Consider the following 18,403-nt stretch of genomic DNA (forward strand, 5'->3'; position numbering starts at 1 on the left):
CATTTTGTTTCTTTATGTTATTGTTCCCGAATTGTCCCACCTACAACCATACTTCGTTAGCTTTGTGAATTGTATGCCATTCACAGGGCAGATACGGGCTGTTTTCTCGCCAAAGGATCAGCTTTCACCTTCCTTCTGAGTTGCTGCATTAGCAGCACTGAAGTGACCTCCCTGGGACGCAAGCCTGGGCAGTGCCAGTGTGTATGGAAGTCCTGGGCTGCCCAGAGAATAAGATATCTCTGTCAACCTCACTGATGGGGTCCAAAGGAAAGCAGAGCAATATATTTGGCGCCAACTTGGCTGCAGGAGTTGCCGGAAGGAGGTGACAAGCTGCCATCTTAAGAGACTCCACTCCAGATTTGCATAGGAATGCCCTGAGTGTCAATACTTGTCATGTTAATGGTTGATCTCCTTACTCTCTTAAGAACATAAGAAGATCCTACTGTATCAGGCCGATGACCCATCAAGTCCAGCATACTGCTCCCACAATGACCTACCAGATACCTCCGAGAAACCCCTGCAAGCAGGATCCGAGCGCAAGAGCCCTCTCCTCCCCTGTGGTATTCAGAAGTGTTGCTGCCTCTGACTATGGAGGGAGAATCGCCATCATGGATAGCCAACCCCCCTGATTTTTTAAATTTAGCTTTTACTTACGATTTTTTCTGTGATACAAAACAAACAAATAAACAAGGAGAAGTACATCTAGTGTCTCCACTTTCAATTCATAGAGTCTTTTTTCACCGTCCGTTTACATTTGGTATCTTCTTCTTCTTTGGCGATAACTCAGAGCCGAGTAAGATTGTCTTCCATAAACCCGGTTTTAACAGTGAATCCGTAAGTGACTGTGGAGGCCAATTCTGGATCCACGCATCCTTCCACAGTGGGGACATAGGTTTCCGGGTAGGAGATGATCAGGGTGAGGGTTTGCCAAATGTGCCTTCTTCTTAGCACGTCTCTCCCTTTCGTCCTGAGTTCGAGCGTCTTCAAAGCCCATGACACCTTTGGTAAAGGCTGGAGCACTCACAGACCGGTGTTTCTCAGTTGTTGGTGTTTATAGTTTTTTTTTAGATTTGCCTTGAGAGAGTCTTTAAAACTCTTCTGTTGGCCACAATAATTTCCATTCTAAAGTTGGAAATAGAGTAGTTGCTTTGGAAGACAATAATCAGGCATCCGAATAACATGACCAGTCCAACGAAGTTGATGTTGAAGAATCATTGCTTCAACACTGGTGATCTTTGCTTCTTCTAGTACACTGGCATTAGTTTGCCTGTCTTCCCGAGTCAATCAATCAATCAATCAATCAATAAACTTTATTTGCATGGCCGACAGCCATACCTTAGCAACAGAATACACACAATATACAATTAAAACAACATGGATAAAAGGATCAGTCATATGGCTATGATTATCATTTAAAAGGTAGCCCTTAGTCTCATTGCACCCTCGATGAATCTGGCAACTTGTGTTGTTTTCAGGTCATTTTGATCTGATAGAAGAAAGAACAACGTGGCCTCAGTTGGGCAGCCTGGGAAAGTTAGAAGTAGTGGAGTAATGAGATCGAGCCGCAAGTCTTTATAAAGGGGACATGACAGAAGGATGTGAGCCACTGTTTCCGTGTTATTCCACAGGGGCAGAGTCGTTTTTCTGCTGGAATCTTTTGAAATCTGCCTTCGAGTACGGCGGAGAGCAGCACATCCAATCTGGCTAAAGTAAAAGCACGTCTGAATTTTGAGGTGGTTAATTTATACAGATAGTGTGGCAGGGATTCCAGCTGGGAGGGGGAAAAGAAGGCAAACCAAGGGCAGGATTTCTTTGTGATGGCCAGGTTGTTCTGTTGCTCAAGGTCCTTTAGGCGCTGTCCAATTAGCCTTTTTTGTCTTCCCGAGTGAGGTGTAAAACTTTTCAGAGACACCACTGATGGAATCTTTCGAGGAGTTGGAGATCGCGTTTAGAAGTGGTCCATGTTTCACAAGCATACAGTAAGGTTGGTAGTACAATTTGGTAGAGACACTATTGTCATAGATTTTGGGGGGGAAGAGAGAGGAGAGAAGAGAGGGGGGAAAGGGTTGGGGGTATGGGGGTGATGAACTTTTCATTCTCTTGCATAGTGTTTGCGCAGAGTTTTTGTGTCAGCATCTCGTGGTAAGTCCTTTATTTATATGGTCATTTGTTTTTTTGGCATTTTGAGAGACTGGAGTGTCCAATCCCTTTTAAAGCCCTCCAGGTCAGGGGCCATCACTGCCTCCTATGGGAGCGAGTGCCATAGTTTTAACTATCCACTATGTGAAGAAGTACTATGTGAGGACGCAGGTGGCGCTGTGGGTTAAACCACAGAGCCTAGGGCTTGCTGATCAGAAGGTCGGCGGTTCAAATCCCTGCGACGGGGTGAGCTCACATTGCTTGGTCCCAGCTCCTGCCAACCTAGCAGTTCGAAAGCATGTTAAAGTGCAAGTAGATAAATAGGTAAATGGTGTTTCCGTGTGCCGCTCTGGTTCGCCAGAAGCGGCTTTGTCATGCTGGCCACATGACCTGGAAGCTGCACACCGGCTCCCTCGGCCAATAACGCGAGATGAGCGCCGCAACCCCAGAGTCGGTCACAACTGGACCTAATGGTCAGGGGTCTCTTTACTTTTACCTTACTGTCCTTTAGGCTCTTCTAGCCTTTGGACATACGGTAGTCATCTTTCTATTTCAATGAGCGTCTGAGTTGCAACTGCTGCTGGTGTGCTTTTATTGACTATTGCTCCTGTGTTAGAGGCCATGGCTGAAATTGCCTTGACTGGCTTTGCGGTTTGAAGTTTATGGTTTTACTGTGTTCTCGGGAAGAGTGAGCAGCACCCTTAAGGAGTCAGGTAGATGAGAAGTCAAGGAAACAAATTTGGGGAGTTTCTCAGAATTCCAGCAGACCTGCCTTCCCCTTTTTACACATTAACAGCCCAGCCATCTGTCTGCCACCAGTGCAAAGGGCTGACAAAAGTCGTTTCCAAAATACTGGAGCCATGTGCGGAAGCAGAGCCAAGTAAGGCAGAGACAGAAGGTGAAACGTAGTGGGATGGGCAGGATCCGGAACATGCTGGATTGTCGGAAACCTACAACTTGGCAGATTCCCCGAAACCATGGGTGTAGCCAAGGGTGATGCCCGTACCTGAAATCCCCTCCAAATATGACCCTCATCACAATTTGTTTTGGTTTGCTGTATTTTATTTTATTTCATTCACCGAACATGTTAGTGGCAAAGTGGGACATTAATAAGGTCAAGAAACCATAACATGGCTGGTTGCAAGCAATGCAGGGAAGGATAAATTATTTCAAATTTTTGTTTTGTAAGAAGTCAAGAAATACTGTAAGCAGCCATTTGCAAAAAAACAAGCAAAAAGAAAAACTTCACCAAAAGGGGGTCGTGCCAATTCTATTAATAATAATAATAATAATAATAATAAATTTTTATTTATACCCCGCCCTCCCCAGTCAAAAACCGGGCTCAGGGCGGCTGACACCAACAGAACCACAATAAAACATAAAAACAATTAATTAAAATACAGATTAAAATACAGTATTAAAATTTAAAGTGCAGCCTCATTTCAAGTAGGCCATAAGTGGCTGACACCAACAGAACCACAATAAAACATAAAAAAAATTAGTTAAAAATACAGATTAAAATACAGTATTAAAATTTAAAGTGCAGCCTCATTTCAAGTAGGCCATAAATCCAAGCCATGAGGGAGAAAAACACAGGGGTCAGGCTGAGTCTAACCCAAAGGCCAGGCGGAACAGCTCTGTCTTGCAGGCCCTGCGGAAAGATGACAAATCCCGCAGGGCCCTGGTCTCCTGGGAAAGAGCGTTCCACCAGGTTGGGGCCAGTACTGAAAAGGCCCTGGCTCTAGTAGAGGCCAATCTAGCCATCTTATGACTCGGGATCTCCAGAATATTATTGTTTGTGGACCTTAAGGTCCTCCGCGGGGCATACCAGGAGAGGCGGTCCCGTAGGTACGAGGTATTACAGAGCTGACCATTCCAGATCCTGTACCACTGCCTGAGTTCCCGAATTTATAATTTGACAATTCCTGGCCTAGAAGAGCTTGAAGGTTCAACAACTTTTGAAGGGAGGGGAAACATTTCCAGGGCATCAGTTTGTAGCTCTTCCCCTAAACCTCCATTTAAAAAAGAACAGGAGAGGAACCTGCAAGAACAGGCCAATGGCATCCTGTTCTCACAGCGGCCAGCCAGCCAGATGTGTGTGGGAAACTGGCATGCAGCCTCTGAGCACAAGAACCCTCTCCCCTCCCATGATTTTCAGCAACTGGGATTCGGAAGCATTTCTGCCTCCAACTATGGAGGCAGAGCATAGCCATCATGGTTGGTAGCCATTGATAGCTCTATCCTCCATGAATTTGTCCCGTTTTCTTTTAAAGCCATCTAGGTTGGCGGCCATTGCTGCGTCCTGTGGCAGTGAGTTCCATAGTTTAACTATGCACTGCATGAAGAAATCCTTTCTTTTCTTGGTTCCCAAATCTTCCAACATTCAGCTTCATTGGATGTCTACGAGTTCTAGTGTTGTGCCAGAGAAAAACTTTTCTCTATTCGCTTTCTCTGTGCCGTACAGAGCGCTGTAAACTTATCACTTGCCTTTTCTCTAAATTTATCTATATTTAAGAGATCCAAACACTGCAACCTTTTTCATAGGGGGTAGAAAATGACCTTGGTCATGTCCCCAGAGTGGCCGGGGAAACCCAACAACAATAATAATCTCCAGGGAATTGTACGGCAATAGAAAGCTGCAATTTACCAAGCCTACCTCGCTGAACTAAGGAGTTCCACCAAAGACTGGTCACATTCCAGGAACAACCTGGTAGACCTGCTTCTGAAATAGTCTCTGGTGATTAAGGTCAGATTAAAGCAGGCATGTGGCAGCTCCTTAGAGATCCATCATGCTTCCACCCTTTGGCAAGAAGAGAAAACAGCTCTCCAGGGGCCACCACCCTCTCCCCACTCTGCCCTCTGCTTCTGTAATGTAGCCTGTAACCAGGGAAGGCTGTGAATGAGGAAGACACATCCTTGCTTGTTCTGCAGGGCACCTCCTGCCAAGCAGCTGTGCCCATTTCCAGGAATTACGCCTCTTGCAAAGGCTGACAGCTATTGTTGACATTTCCACGTGGCTTTGAAAGGGCATTGGAAATATTCATGGGAGAGATGGCTGCTGGTGGCTACTAGACCATGATAGCTATGCTCTGTCTCCACTGTCGGAGGCAGCGATGCTTCTGAATCCCAGTTGCTGGAAACCACAGGAAGGGAGAGATGCTCTTCTGCTCAGAACCTGCTCGCTGGCTTCCCACAGGCATCTGGTTGGCCAGTATGGACTGGATGGGCCATTGGCCTGATCCAGCAGATGCTCTTCTTATGTTTTTACATCTTACCCTTTCATAATAAACATTTAATATATTTGTTGTTGTTTAGTCGTTTAGTCGTGTCCGACTCTTCGTGACCCCATGGACCATAGCACGCCAGGCACTCCTGTCTTGCACTGCCTCCCGCAGTTTGGTCAAACTCATGTTTGTAGCTTCAAGAACACTGTCCAGCCATCTCGTCCTCTGTCGTCCCCTTCTCCTAGTGCCCTCCATCTTTCCCAACATCAGGGTCTTTTCCAGAGAGTCTTCTCTTCTCATGAGGTGGCCAAAGTATTGGAGCCTCAGCTTCACGATCTGTCCTTCCAGTGAGCACTCAGGGCTGATTTCCTTCAGAATGGATAGGTTTGATCTTCTTGCAGTCCACGGGAGTGCAATATTACATTTAATATTGTTATAGAATTGGGAAGGGGCCCCCTCCTAAACCCTAGAAATTAATGCATGACCATGCTGTAAGATCTGGACTCCCTCCATGCAAACTAAAGGTGTAAATAGGTGAATAAACCACGTTTTTTAAAACTACGACAGTCTCTGCCCTGTCTCAATTCTCCAAAGGACCACAGGCTTTAGGTGACTGCCTGGAACCCCATGGCTTCTTGCCACTGCTCGGCAGAGGGGGGGTGGGGTGGCACCCAAATTTTGAAACAATATTTTCAACAATATGGGTTAGGATTGGAAGGGGCAACCCATTCACAATGTACATCACATGTGCAGAAGATGGAGAGGCACATCATGCAAATTAGAATTATTTTTAAAGGGTGTGTGTGTGGAAGAGCCTTTTTCCAACCCGAGGGCCACATTCCTCAAAGTAACCTTCTGAGGGGCCACGTGCCACTGGCAGTCGGGCCAGAAGTAGTAAAAGTGTGTGTGAACTCAACCGTGCTTAGCTGGGTTTTGGTTCTTTGTTGCCAATATTGTTGGTAATAATTGTTTTGTTGCTAATATTGTTTTGTGGATTATTGTTTTGTCATGGCTGTGCCTATTTTTTTTAGTTGCTTTGTTAGTAAGTGTTTTATGGGAGGTGGTAGTTTTACTGATTTGCGATTGTTTTACCGATGATGCCGTAAACCATTCTGTATGATTTATGTTGCAGTTGTGATGTTCTATTCTGTTATTGTTATTTATTGTTTGTAACCAGCTCTGTGACGCATGTGAGTGAAAAGCGGCATAGAAATAAAATAAACGGCTCTCTCGGCGACCCCACTTTATGCAATTAACCTCAGCTCCGGCATCGTCTGGGAGTGGTGGGGCTTGGGGAGCACGAAAGGCCAGAGAAAAGTGATCATTGCAGGAAGCCACTGGATCCTGCTGCAGCAGGATCGGGTGCACGCGTGGGGAGGAGGGCCAGCTTGGTCCTCCCCACCCCCCGCAGCGTTATACTGACAATAAAGACAACATGGTGCGTGGGGGGGGAGAGAGGATAGGGTCCTCCCCGCTGCAATCTCGATGGCTGCGCAGCCCTCTGCACTTTTCCTTGGGAGGTAACCTCTGCTGATTCAAAGTGGCTTCCTCGCGAGTAATATCGGCCAGCTGCGAACTTCCGCGCGCGCCTAATCCGAGAGGAAGTGCCATATCGGACATCTAGGGAGGCTTTCTCCCGTGTAAACGTGCCCGGGATGGGACCGTCCCACCTACGCGCGCTCCCGGCTTGCAGGTCTTCTTCGCCCCTTCGCTCCATCCCAGGCTGGTGGGCGTTGGGTTGCCCCGCCACGACGCGCCTCTTGCGGCCCCTCCCCAAGCGTCCCGCCGCCAGTCCGCCTCCTCCTCCTCCTCTCCTCCTCCTCCTCCTCCGCAGCGACGGCGCCTTTCCCGGTGGAGGCGGAGCGGCTGCCCCGGGACCTCCTTCGGGCCTGCCCCTGCCAGCCAGTCCGGGCCCGCCCCGTGCTGGGGGCGTGGGGAGAAGGGAGGAGAGGAGCCAGGCGTCCGGGCGCAGGACGCAGCGAGTGCTGCCGGGGCTGCTCGTAGGAGCCTGCTGGCGGGAGAGGGGCGCCCGGAGCCGGCCACGATGGCGGCGGACAGCGGCCTGGAGCAGCGGGCGCTGCAGTATGAGCAGACCTTGGTGAGTGGGGCGGACTCTCTGGGCGGGAGGGCTCTCGCTCAGCGCTTAGCCCCGGGATTTCTTTGCACCGCAGGAGAGGGGAGAGAGTGCCTTTGAGCGCGTGCAGAGCGCAATTCGCGTTCGCCGCGCGCGGGTTCCCAAGGCTGCCTTCAAGCCAGGACCTTTTCACGGTCAAGTCCTGGGATTTGGGGGAAGAGGCAGAGGAAAACAGGGCTGCGTTCAGAGGAGGGGAATCGCGGGACCGGTTTGGAAAAAAAGAAAAGAAAAAAGGAGAGTGCTTCTGAGCATGCGGGGCACCTTAAAAGACCATCACATTAGTGCCGCTTGGCGGAGCGGGCGCTAAGAAGCTTTCCCTCTTGTGCGCTGTTCCCTGGGAGCAAGTCCCATTGAACTCAGCCGGACTTGCTTTCTCCAAAGATACGCTTAGGTTTGCACCCGCAGGTTATTTTTGGTGCAGCGAAGGAAAACCGCTGCTCGTGGAGTTAGCAGCAGGAGTGAGTTGCCTTGTGGAAAGCCAGGCCACTAGCCCATTCCTGTTCAGTGATGCCTGCACTGACAGGCAGCGGCTATTCAAAGGGATCGTCCCCAGTTCTACCTGTGCATTGAAACCGGGACGTTCTGCATGCAGAGCATATGTTCTGCCACTTAGTTTTTCTCTCTCTCCGAGTTCCCATCCCTGTTGCTCCAAGCCCGTTCCTAGCATCTGGATTTATGGGGCATGGCTCAAAGGCATTCATGAGCTGCAAATCACCCCCACCCTCAAAAGAACCGAACAGGAGCATGGTTGTGGGGCGGTTGGTGAATGCCCTTGGCTTCCTTCTCAACAGGATGCTAAATGTAGGAGAAAGCCATTTCCCAAGGGGTTTTAAGGCGTGGGCACCACCAGGGGTTGGTGCAGATCAGGGTGGCAAGAGGGACACAGAAGGCGATGCTTCGGAGGGTGTGTGTGAATAAGGCCACTTGTGGGTCCCTGGTTAGAGGCGGGTAGCAGGGCATCTTGAACGGGCATTACCAAAGGGGATCTAGCAAGGTACATTCAAGCTGCCTCAAGATTGTTGACCAGGGCTTGTGTTTAGGAAGGGAGCATATGAATCCTGTTTGGGATTAAATATATCAAACGAACTAAGCAATAAGATGGGTATCTCAGTTGGGGGAGGCGGGCATCTTTCCCCTAAGATCACAGGTGTTGTATGGGGTTTGAAAAGAGGTCGTTTAAAATTCGGCTTTGCGGTGTCATTGCAACCTTTTTTATTATTAAAAAACAACAACAAACAAGCTGCCTGCCTGCCTGCCTGAGTTTGGCTTTAGTTTCCTTCTCAGAAAAGAATCCTTGCGGTAGAAGAACATGTGAGACAGGTTAAAGATAATAATTCTGGTTTTTTGTATAGGGTGTTGTTTTTGTACATTTTTCATTATTATTAAAATGATTTTGTTTCAAAAGGAAAAAAAAATATGGGCATCACAGGAGCATGGGATGAGAGCAGGCAGGGGGGATTTCTCCTCCTGGAAGGAACAGTTGCAGCCGGCAGGACTTTCTGCAAGAGGGGAGCCCTCGGGAACTGGTTTCACACTGGCATGGGAAAAATTGCCCAGAGTAAAGCATGGTTTTGCCACGGGGAACTGAGGAAGGGAAAGCTGCGGTTGAGTGTTTTGGGGCACAATTCCTGGGGCAGGGGTGTCTGTGAGAGGAGCCCCCTGGCACATTTGTTAGTGCCAGCTTGGAAAGAGTCAAGACTGTCTGCTGCTGCTGGCAGGGGAGGTGGAAGCGTAGTCATGCAAAGAAAGCTTCCGCTTTCTGTGTCAAGGGAAGGGAGTCTTACTTGAATAGGTGCTTTGAAGATGACTTGTGTTTGTTTCTTTTTTTAAGGGGAAAAATAAAGCACTTAAAAAACCCAAAGGAATCTACCTCAAACAATATAAAACCAATAACAAATAAAAACCAGCAAATAGTAAAAAACAATGGTTTGTTTCTAAATTATGTGTTTGGATAGGCTTGCTATCAGGTTAGCTTCTTATTGAAGCTGTGGAGAAGACAAATGCCTGCCTCTATGTGTTCCGCTTTCACACCTGCAGCCCTCCAGATGTTGGGCTCCAACTCCCATCAGCCCCGGCCAGCCTAGCCAATGATCCGGGATGATGGGAGTTGTAGTCCAGCAAGATCTGGAGTCTTCGTAGCTTTATGTACAAAATGGCTAGAGGCAGCTTGTGAGGAAGGAGACAGAGAGCGTGCTGAATTTTCAAGGAAGGTCCCTGGGATATTGCTGGAAAAGATGGGCTCCCAACAAGCATTAGATGACCTATCCAGGACAGTAGTGAAATACTGCTCCACCTCTGAGATGAAAACAAACATTTTAAAAAAAGATTTGTTAAAGTGGCCTAACACTTAGGTTATTCAAATAACTTCTGCAAAATATTTTGCATGAGTTGAGTGGTCCAGAAAAAATGATATACTGTACATCAATAGGCTTTCCAGAAGAAGGCCTTCTCTGTAGCGGCCCCTAAGTTGTGGAATTCCCTCCCTAAAGAGTGCACCTAGCAAATGCTGAATACTTGCCTCTTTGCTCTGGCCTTTGACCCCTGAGACCGGTGTTTTCAGGACTCACCCTATTCCTGCAACTGTGATCTGTTTTAACTCTTTTCCATCCTGCACTGGCTTTTCTAGGGGGTTGGACTGGATGACCCTTGGGATCCCATCCAACTCTACAATTCTATGATTCTACAACTGAATTTTCAGTTGTCGCAACCCACCCTGGGACCTGCTGGTGAAGAGCAAATTGCTGTTGTTGTTAATGATGGGTAGACATTCATACTTTCGACTGAACGTCACACTACCCCTAAATTCTACCACCTCATTATGCCTCCTTCACAGAGCGGCTGTTGAATCCATCTTTCCGCTGGGACCAAAACAGATTCCTGGCATCTTTTTACATGGGCCTTGATCCTCCAGCTGGGGTTCCTCCTTCTGCCACTGCATCTGACATGTGTTGTTGACCACAAACGAAGCTTTCCAAATTGCTTAGTTGATCTGCACTCCCCCTGCCCCCTTTCTACTTTCTGCTCCCATCGCCTTTCCGCCTAATCTCATGTTAACACCACTCAAATGCTTGCCACTGGCACCAGCCCCTTGCTAGACATATTTAGCTCCTTTAATCTTCCCTTGTAGTTGGCTCTCCCAGCTCCGTAATTGAGTAGCTGTGGGCATGTCCAATTTCTTGCTGTCATGCCTTCATCCTCTGTTCTTCCATGTATCACACACACACAGCCTCAGCAGGGCATGACGACCCCTGACTTTGTCTTTCGCATCTCTGCTCATTTCCTGGCTTCCACTACTTATCGTCTAATAATCATTGCCATCAAGTCATTGCAGCCAGTTTTCCCACCACATGTTCAAGGAGGGGCCTTAGCTCAGTTGCAGAAGGTCACAGGTTAAGTTGCTGTCATCTCCAGGGGAGGTTGGGAAAGGAATCCTGCCCTGAAGTCCTGAAGGGATACTGCCAGTCAGTACTTAGCTACATAGACACGGGTGGCACTGTGGTCTAAACCACTGAGCTTCCTGGGCTTGCCAACTGGAAGGTCACCAGTTCGAATCCCTGCAACGGAGTGAGCTCCTGTTGCTCTGTCCCAGCTCCTGCCAACCTAGCAGTTTGAGAGTACACCAGTGCAGGCAGATAAATAGGTACCGCTGTGGCGGGAAGGTAAATGGCATTTCCATGCGTTCTGGTTTCCATCATGGTGTTCCATTGCTCCAGAAGCGGTTTAGTCATGCTGGCCACGTGACCCAGAAAGCTGTCTGTGGACAAACGCCAGCTCCCTTGGCCTGAAAGTGAGATGAGCGCCACAACCCCATAGTCGCCTTTGACTGGACTTAACCATCTACAATGGCCTGACTTGGTATCAATGTGAGAAACTCATAAATATAAGCTAGGTGCCAACCGGTTCCTTAAACCAAGGTTACAGTCGCCAAAATGGAACCTGTAGTTGCCATTTTGGGGCAAGACTTATTTTTCAAACAATGGACTGACTGTGATTGATTCTTAGTTAAACATCGGCCTGGTTCACATGACAACCTTGAGCTAGGTTAAGAGTTTTGAAAACTTAAAGAAGAAAAGTCACTTGATCCAAGGACAGTCCACATATATATTGGCCTATTCTGTCCTCTTTTTCTTAATGGTGACTGCTCCTGCTCAGGCTGCACAGAAAGAGCATTTTGGTTCCTGGAATTCATTCTGATTGTGCAGATAAAATGCAACTGATAGAATAATACAGGATGGGGTATTGGTATGTAAAAACAGTCGGGATTCAATGATCCCCAGGCATGCACCTCCCGTTGAGGGAAATGTCAGGCGCCATCCTGGCGCCTAGGCATCATCACAAGTGTTTGATGGCCAGGTGCAAAATGTTCTTGTTGTTGTTTAGTCATTTAGTCGTGTCTGACTCTTCATGACCCCGTGGACCAGAGCATGCCAGGCACTCCTGTCTTCCACTGCCTCCCGCAGTTTGGTACTCATGTTAGTAGCTTCAAGAACACTGTCCAACCATCTCGTCCTCTGCCGTCCCCTTCTCCTAGTGCCTTCAATCTTTCCCAGCATCAGGGTCTTTTCCAGGGAGTCTTCTCTTCTCACGAGGTGGCCAAAGTATTGGAGCCTCAGCTTCAGGATCTGTCCTCCCAGTGAGCACTCAGGGCTGATTTCCTTCAGAATGGAGAGGTTTGATTTTCTCACAGTCCATGGGACTCTCAAGAGTCTCCTCCAGCACCATAATTCAAAGGCATCAATTCTTCGACGATCAGCCTTCTCTATGGTCCAGCTCTCACTTCCATACATCACTACTGGGAAAACTATAGCTTTAACTATACGGACCTTTGTCGGCAAGGTGATGCCTCTGCTTTTTAAGATGCTAAGTTTGTCATTGCTTTTCTCCCATGCTCCTGGCTGATTTCAAACACAGTTTGGTATAAAGGACCTTCCTCTGCTCTGTCCCAAATGGCTAGACTACAGTTCCCCTCACCCATGGCCCTTGGGCATGTTTGCTATGGCTGGTGGGAGTTGGAATTCAGCATCCGTAGACATGCAGGTTTCCCATGCTTGGTGTAGTGGTTAGAGTGTTGGACCAGGGCTGGGGAGGCCCAGGTTCAAAGCTCCAGTCTTCCGTGAAACGCACTGAGTGACTTTGAGCCAGTCAACAACTTCGAGTCTGGTCTGCCTCACAGGATTTCGGGGGGAGTTGAATCAAGATACAGTATACGCAACCTTGGATTTCTGTTTAAATGCAGCTAATGATTGCGAGTCTTGTAGAAGACTGCCTGTTCAAAACTTGTATTCTGGGAGGAAGGTTAGGCTGAGCACTTGAGTCCATTCACAGATGCAAGCTGTTGCAAGACTGGGTGAATAGGCCTTAGAGATACTGGGAAAAGGAGACTTCAGGAACAGAAACAATTCCTTGATGCATCTCATTTTCTGAGCACTTAAGTTTGGTTCACCCTATGAACAGTCATTGTTTGATGACTACATCACCACCAGGAGACAAACCTGCTGGTGTATCAAAGCTACGTACGTCTTCCAACGCCACCTGAAATTCAAGACTTTTCAACCTCCCATTCAGCTGCCAGAGCCTCATTCATAATCCTTCAGTTGCCATGCACGCTGCAACTTGCAACCAAATTGACTTCCCTGGAAAGTGTTATGTAAGAAACATCACACGCAGGCGAGGGTTCTGTGGGTGTTGCATTGCCTGTGATGACCCTGCCCCATGGGGAAATTAATCACCGGCCTTGTTAGCCTGCTCAGTCATCTGTCCCTGGTCACAATGGCCTTTGTCATAAGGTGTCTGTTACATACATACGTATGTATGTATGTATGTATGTATGTATGTATGTACAGTGGAACCTCGGTTTATGAACACCTTGGTTTATGAATTTTCGGTTTATGAACGCCGCTGACCCATCTGGAACGGATTAATTCATTTTCCATTACTTTCAATGGGAAAGTTCGCTTCAGTTTATGAACGCTTCAGTTTATAAACAGACTTCCGGAACCAATTACACCCATGCTTCAGTTTATGAACGCTTCAGTTTAAGTTCTCCACGGACCCGTCTGGAACGGATTAATCCACTTTCCATTACTTTCAATGGGAAAGTTCGCTTCAGTTTATGAACGCTTCAGTTTATGAACAGACTTCCGGAACCAATTGTGTTCATAAACCGAGGTACCACTGTATGTAAAAATGGTAAAGGTAAATGCATGCATGTACTGTATGCAGAGCCAAGTATAGATGCTGTAGACTGCTTTTGCAATCTTTCTGTTGGCTACCTGAAAGTCTAGATATGCATGTGAAGTTTTCCCTCCCTCCCTCATAATACTCTCTCTCATTATACTAGAATCCATGGGCACCCAATGAGTCTGAATTTTGGCATCTTAGGACTGGCAAAAGAAAGCACACCACACAAAACATAAACTATGCAGTTTGTTTTTGGATTATAGACATCAAGAAGATTGTGTTTATAACCCTCTGAGATTTCATGGTAATATCCTAGAACCGTAATACCATGGTAATATCCTAGAACCGTAGAGTTGTAGGGGACCCCCGAGGGTCATCTAGTCCAACCCCCTGCAATGCAGGAATCTCAGCTAAAGCATCCATGACAGATGGCCATTCCAAACTCTGCTTATGTGTAAAGGTTTTTCTGGAGTCCGCTGAGAGAATTTGAATTGATATTTTTAAGCAAACTGGTTGATGTGTTGTGAGTTATGCTTTTTTTATGTGTGGTGTGAAAAATGAAAATCACTAAAAAAATACTTAAATGAAGACAAAGCTATTCCGTTTGCTCCCCCGAGAGGCAGCGATGGTCACCAACTTGGATGGCTCCAAAAGAGGATTAGGCAAATTCATGGACTGTCAAATGGCTGCTAGCCCTGATGGTGATGTCATGCCTCTACTGTTGGGGGAAATGTGCCTCTCAATGCCAGTTTCTGGGAGTCACCAGTTGGGATACTGTGGCACCCAGATTCTGCTTGCAGGTTCCCACAGGTATCTGGTTGGCTACTGTGAGAGGAGAATGCTGGACTAGTGGTCATTTGGCCTCATCCAGCAGGTCTTTTCTTTTGGAACCTTGTTTAACTGAAACTTCTGGGACTGAGGAGCTGCAGAAGGGAGGCAAAAGTCAAGGGTCCTGATCCAGGTCTGCGGAAATCTCTCTTTAAACTTGTTGCATAGTCTCTGTTTGCTGTTCCTGAAGGTCTAAAGCTAGGGAAGTATTTCAGATTCTTAGAATCTGCAGAGGTACTTACTGATAAAAAATGTACCTGTCTAGGCCAAAGTCTGTGATGGAGAAGAAAAAGTCCAGCCTGCGCCTGTTGTCTTTTCCTAGGATAGCTGATCAGAAACAATGGTTGAACTTCAGAAACATAGGAATCTTCCTTACCCCGTGTCAAAACATTGCTCCATCTAGCACATTGTTTTCCAAACTTGGGTCTCTAGCTGGTTTTGGACTACAACTCCCATCATCCTTAGCTAGCAGGACCTGTGGTCAGGGATGATAGGAATTGTAGTTCCAAAACAGCTGGAGCCCAAGTTTGAGAAACGCTGATCTAGCTCAATAATACCTGCACTGACTGACAGCAGCTCTCCAAGGTTTCAGACGGGGAATACTCCCAGGGACCTTCTGCATTCAAAGCAGATGCTCTGCCACTGAGTTCAAGCCCTTCCCTAAATATTCCTTCTCTCCTCCCTCTGGACTTGCCTGTGTTCCTCTTGCATTTCTTACAAAGTTGTGAGCTGACAACAGTGCCGCTTCCAGCCTTCTGGGAAAAACAGAGTCTCTAGCTATACCACATTTGCATCATTCAGGATTGTGTAACTGGAGAGGAGTCCTAGCTCAGGGGTAGAGCATCTGATCTGAGTTCATTTCCTGGTATCTCCAGGTGAAGAGCAGAGGCGGTGGCTTGCATTGGGGTGGGGGTTGCGGGGTGGGGGTGGGGGTGAAGAATCCCCCTTGAGACTGCAGAGAGTCACTGCCAGCCGGAGCCCCGGGTTGGATGAACAAATGGTTTGTCTCTGTGCAGGACAGCTTCATCTGTTCATGTTCCTTGGCCTCTGCGGTTATGTTCCAAAAAAACCAGGGCATTTGTTGCTGGGCACCTGATTTTGCATTAGGTGGATCTCAGCCAGGGGTGAAATTGGAGTCTCTCTTTTGCCAGAACTCCTGCAGTGCTGTCACAGAAGCAAGAAGGAATCTCGGGGCAGCTTAAAGACTTAACAGATTGATCGGGGCATAGGTTTTTGTGGGACCAGATGTTTGAGGGGTTGTACATACACCTCTGTATGCTTGCAAACATGTACAGGGGAGGAAAACTAAACGGTTGAGCCCAAGTGTACACAGTACACAGTTTATTGCAATTCCACATAAAGCTTCAGAATATGCAACAGGGTTGGTCAGTCTGGTGGGGATTGACTTTGTTGATCACTACCACCCCCAGGTCCACCAACCTCAGCCAGGTGCAAATCAGTGGTGCAGGTATAGACTCAGAATTAAGGACGGGTGACTCTGAGCACATGTTCCACCCCAAGGATTTGAACCCCTCAGTCTTTTTATTCAAAAATATTGTGTAAAAAAACAATCACCCAGCATTCACAATTTATGGTGCAGTGGACTGGGGTGGGGTGGGTGGGGAGAAGCATTTCATTAATTAATTTTTGTTTATTTAGTTTTCAAAAGTTCACATACTTTACCATCAGCAATACATTCAATTCCACCTAAACATTAGGAAGAACTTCCTGACAGTAAGAGCTATTCGACAGTGGAATTTGCTGCCAAGGAGTGTGGTTGAGTCTCCTTCTTTGGAGGTCTTTAAGCGGAGGCTTGACAGCCATCTGTCAGGAATGCTTTGATGGTGTTTCCTGCTTGGCAGGGGGTTGGACTGGATGGCCCTTGTGGTCTCTTCCAACTCTATGATTCTATGATTCTAATTTATCCATAGACTTCCCACCCCACCCCGCCCCACCCCATTTTATTTATTTATTTATTTATTTGCATCCAGACAATTGTGAGCCAGAAACCCTTACTGATCTACTGCAGATCACCTTGAGATCTGCCAGAACAGATCTTGATTTCTGTTTTGCCCACCCCTGTTATAAATATATTCCTTATGAAACACTCTTATCTTCCCAAGAATTTCCATTGCCCTTTTGCAATATCTCCTATCTGTCTATCTGTCTTCTATCTGCTTGTAATATGATGGAACCACCTTTCCTGTCTGGGGTTCTCGGCAGACAAAAATATTGGGAAATGGAACTGTTCCTTCGATGGCCGCAGGCAACACATTTTGCCAGCTGTTGTGAAACCTCTCTCTGTCCTGCCCCTGCTGCCCAGTGTCTGGATTTGCAACCTCTGCCGTTGCCTCTCTCCTGTCCATCAGTCATGGTGTCTGGCTTTGGAAAACTGAACCACTTCAAAGAGGACCAGCGGATAGGCATTTGTGATGGTTAACTAGACAGGGCTGGGAGTGGTAAGGAGACCACATACTGCCCAATGTGTTCCCCGTCCCACACTAGCCTGTCTTGCAGAGATGATGCCTTGATAGAGCTTGATCAAGCTGGTTTGAGCAGGGAGCCAGTGGGAACTGATCTCCCCCCCCCTCGCCCCACTTCCTTGCTCCTTTGTAGTCAATTGGATGCATCCTATTCTCCCTGGGGGGTGGCGGGTGGACAAATAGCTCAGTGTGAGAACAGGCTTATTTGATTCTTTGAATATTTATGATTATGCACGGGCACACAATAAATCAAGGCAGCTCACATCATAAAATACAACGAAATCAATTTGTAAATATCAATTTGTAAATATCTATAAACCATGATTGAAAACAACAATCAAACATCCATAAGTCCTGGTTGGCTAAAAGGAGAAATCCATATTGTGATATGGCAATATGTATTGTCTAAAAAGTACAGCTTTCAAGAAGCATCTGAAAGAAGGCAGGGACAGTTCCTGCTGAATCTCCAAAAATAGGATTGAGGTTGAATCCTGACAAGGCAGAGGTACTGTTTGGGGGGGCAGGGGGAGGGCAGGTGTGGGGGATTCCCTGGTCCCGAATGGGGCAACTGTGCCGCTGAAGGACTAGGTGCACAGCCTAGGAGTCATTCTGGACTCACAGCTATCCATGGAGGTGCAGGTCACAACAACTGAGATCCGACCTGCCTGCACAATGTCTCACCAGAGTGGTCCATGCGCTGGTCACCTCCCACTTGGACTACTGCAATGCGCTCTACACGGGGCTACTTTTGAAGGTGACTCGGAAACTACAACTAATCCAGAATGCGGCTGCCAGACTGGTGACTGGGAGTGGCTGCCGGGACCACATAACACCGGTCATAAAGGATCTTCACTGGCTCCCAAAACATTTCTGAGCATGACTCAAAGTGTTGGTGCTGACCTTTAAAGCCCTAAATGGCATCTCCACCCCCATCATTTATCCCAGACATCGAGATCCTGCTCTGAGGGCCTTCTGACGGTTCCATCGCTGCAAGAAGTGAGGTTACAGGGAACCAGGCAGAGGGCCTTCTCGATAGTGGCACCCATCCTGTGGAACGCCCTCCCATCAAATGTCAAGGAAATAAACAAATATCTGAATTTCGGAAGACATCTGAAGGCAGCCCTATATAGAGAAGTTTTTAATGTTTGATTTTTTTATATTGTGCTGATAGCCTCCCAGAGTGGCTGGGGCAACTCAGTCAGGTGGGCAGCATATAAATAATAAAATTATTATTAATATTCTTAGTAATAACAAAGAGTTTATTCACAGGGCAGAGCCTGCAACACTAATATGTATGTAAATCCTGGAGGCCTCCTATGTTCAGAGGCCTCTGAATTCTCCGTGCTAGAAATTGTAGGAGGGGAGAGTGCTCTTTCACAAAAGTCTTAATTGTCGACTTTGCATGTTGGGCCCTG

At 47.3% G+C, this 18,403-nt stretch overlaps 1 protein-coding gene across 3 annotated transcripts in view; it reads left to right on the forward strand.

Moving 5' to 3' along the window:
• The first annotated feature begins 6,744 nt into the window (after window positions 1–6,744).
• Window positions 6,745–18,403, forward strand: part of CLCN2 (chloride voltage-gated channel 2) — a 69,960-nt gene continuing 58,301 nt past the window's right edge. The window contains exon 1 of one of the 3 annotated variants that reach the window (XM_060274340.2): window positions 6,745–6,883. Coding sequence is in view for 2 of the 3 variants with exons in the window: in XM_035133464.3 (XP_034989355.3) it covers window positions 7,408–7,461 (54 nt within the window). In the remaining variant the exon portion in view is untranslated. Of the gene's footprint in view, window positions 6,884–6,994; window positions 7,462–18,403 lie in introns of those variants that run through there. The other 2 variants (XM_035133464.3, XM_035133465.3) reach the window with 2 other exon arrangements.

This window comes from Zootoca vivipara, chromosome 5 (assembly GCF_965207765.1).
Source record: "Zootoca vivipara chromosome 5, rZooViv2.hap1.1, whole genome shotgun sequence".
Taxonomy (NCBI): Eukaryota; Metazoa; Chordata; class Lepidosauria; order Squamata; family Lacertidae; genus Zootoca; species Zootoca vivipara.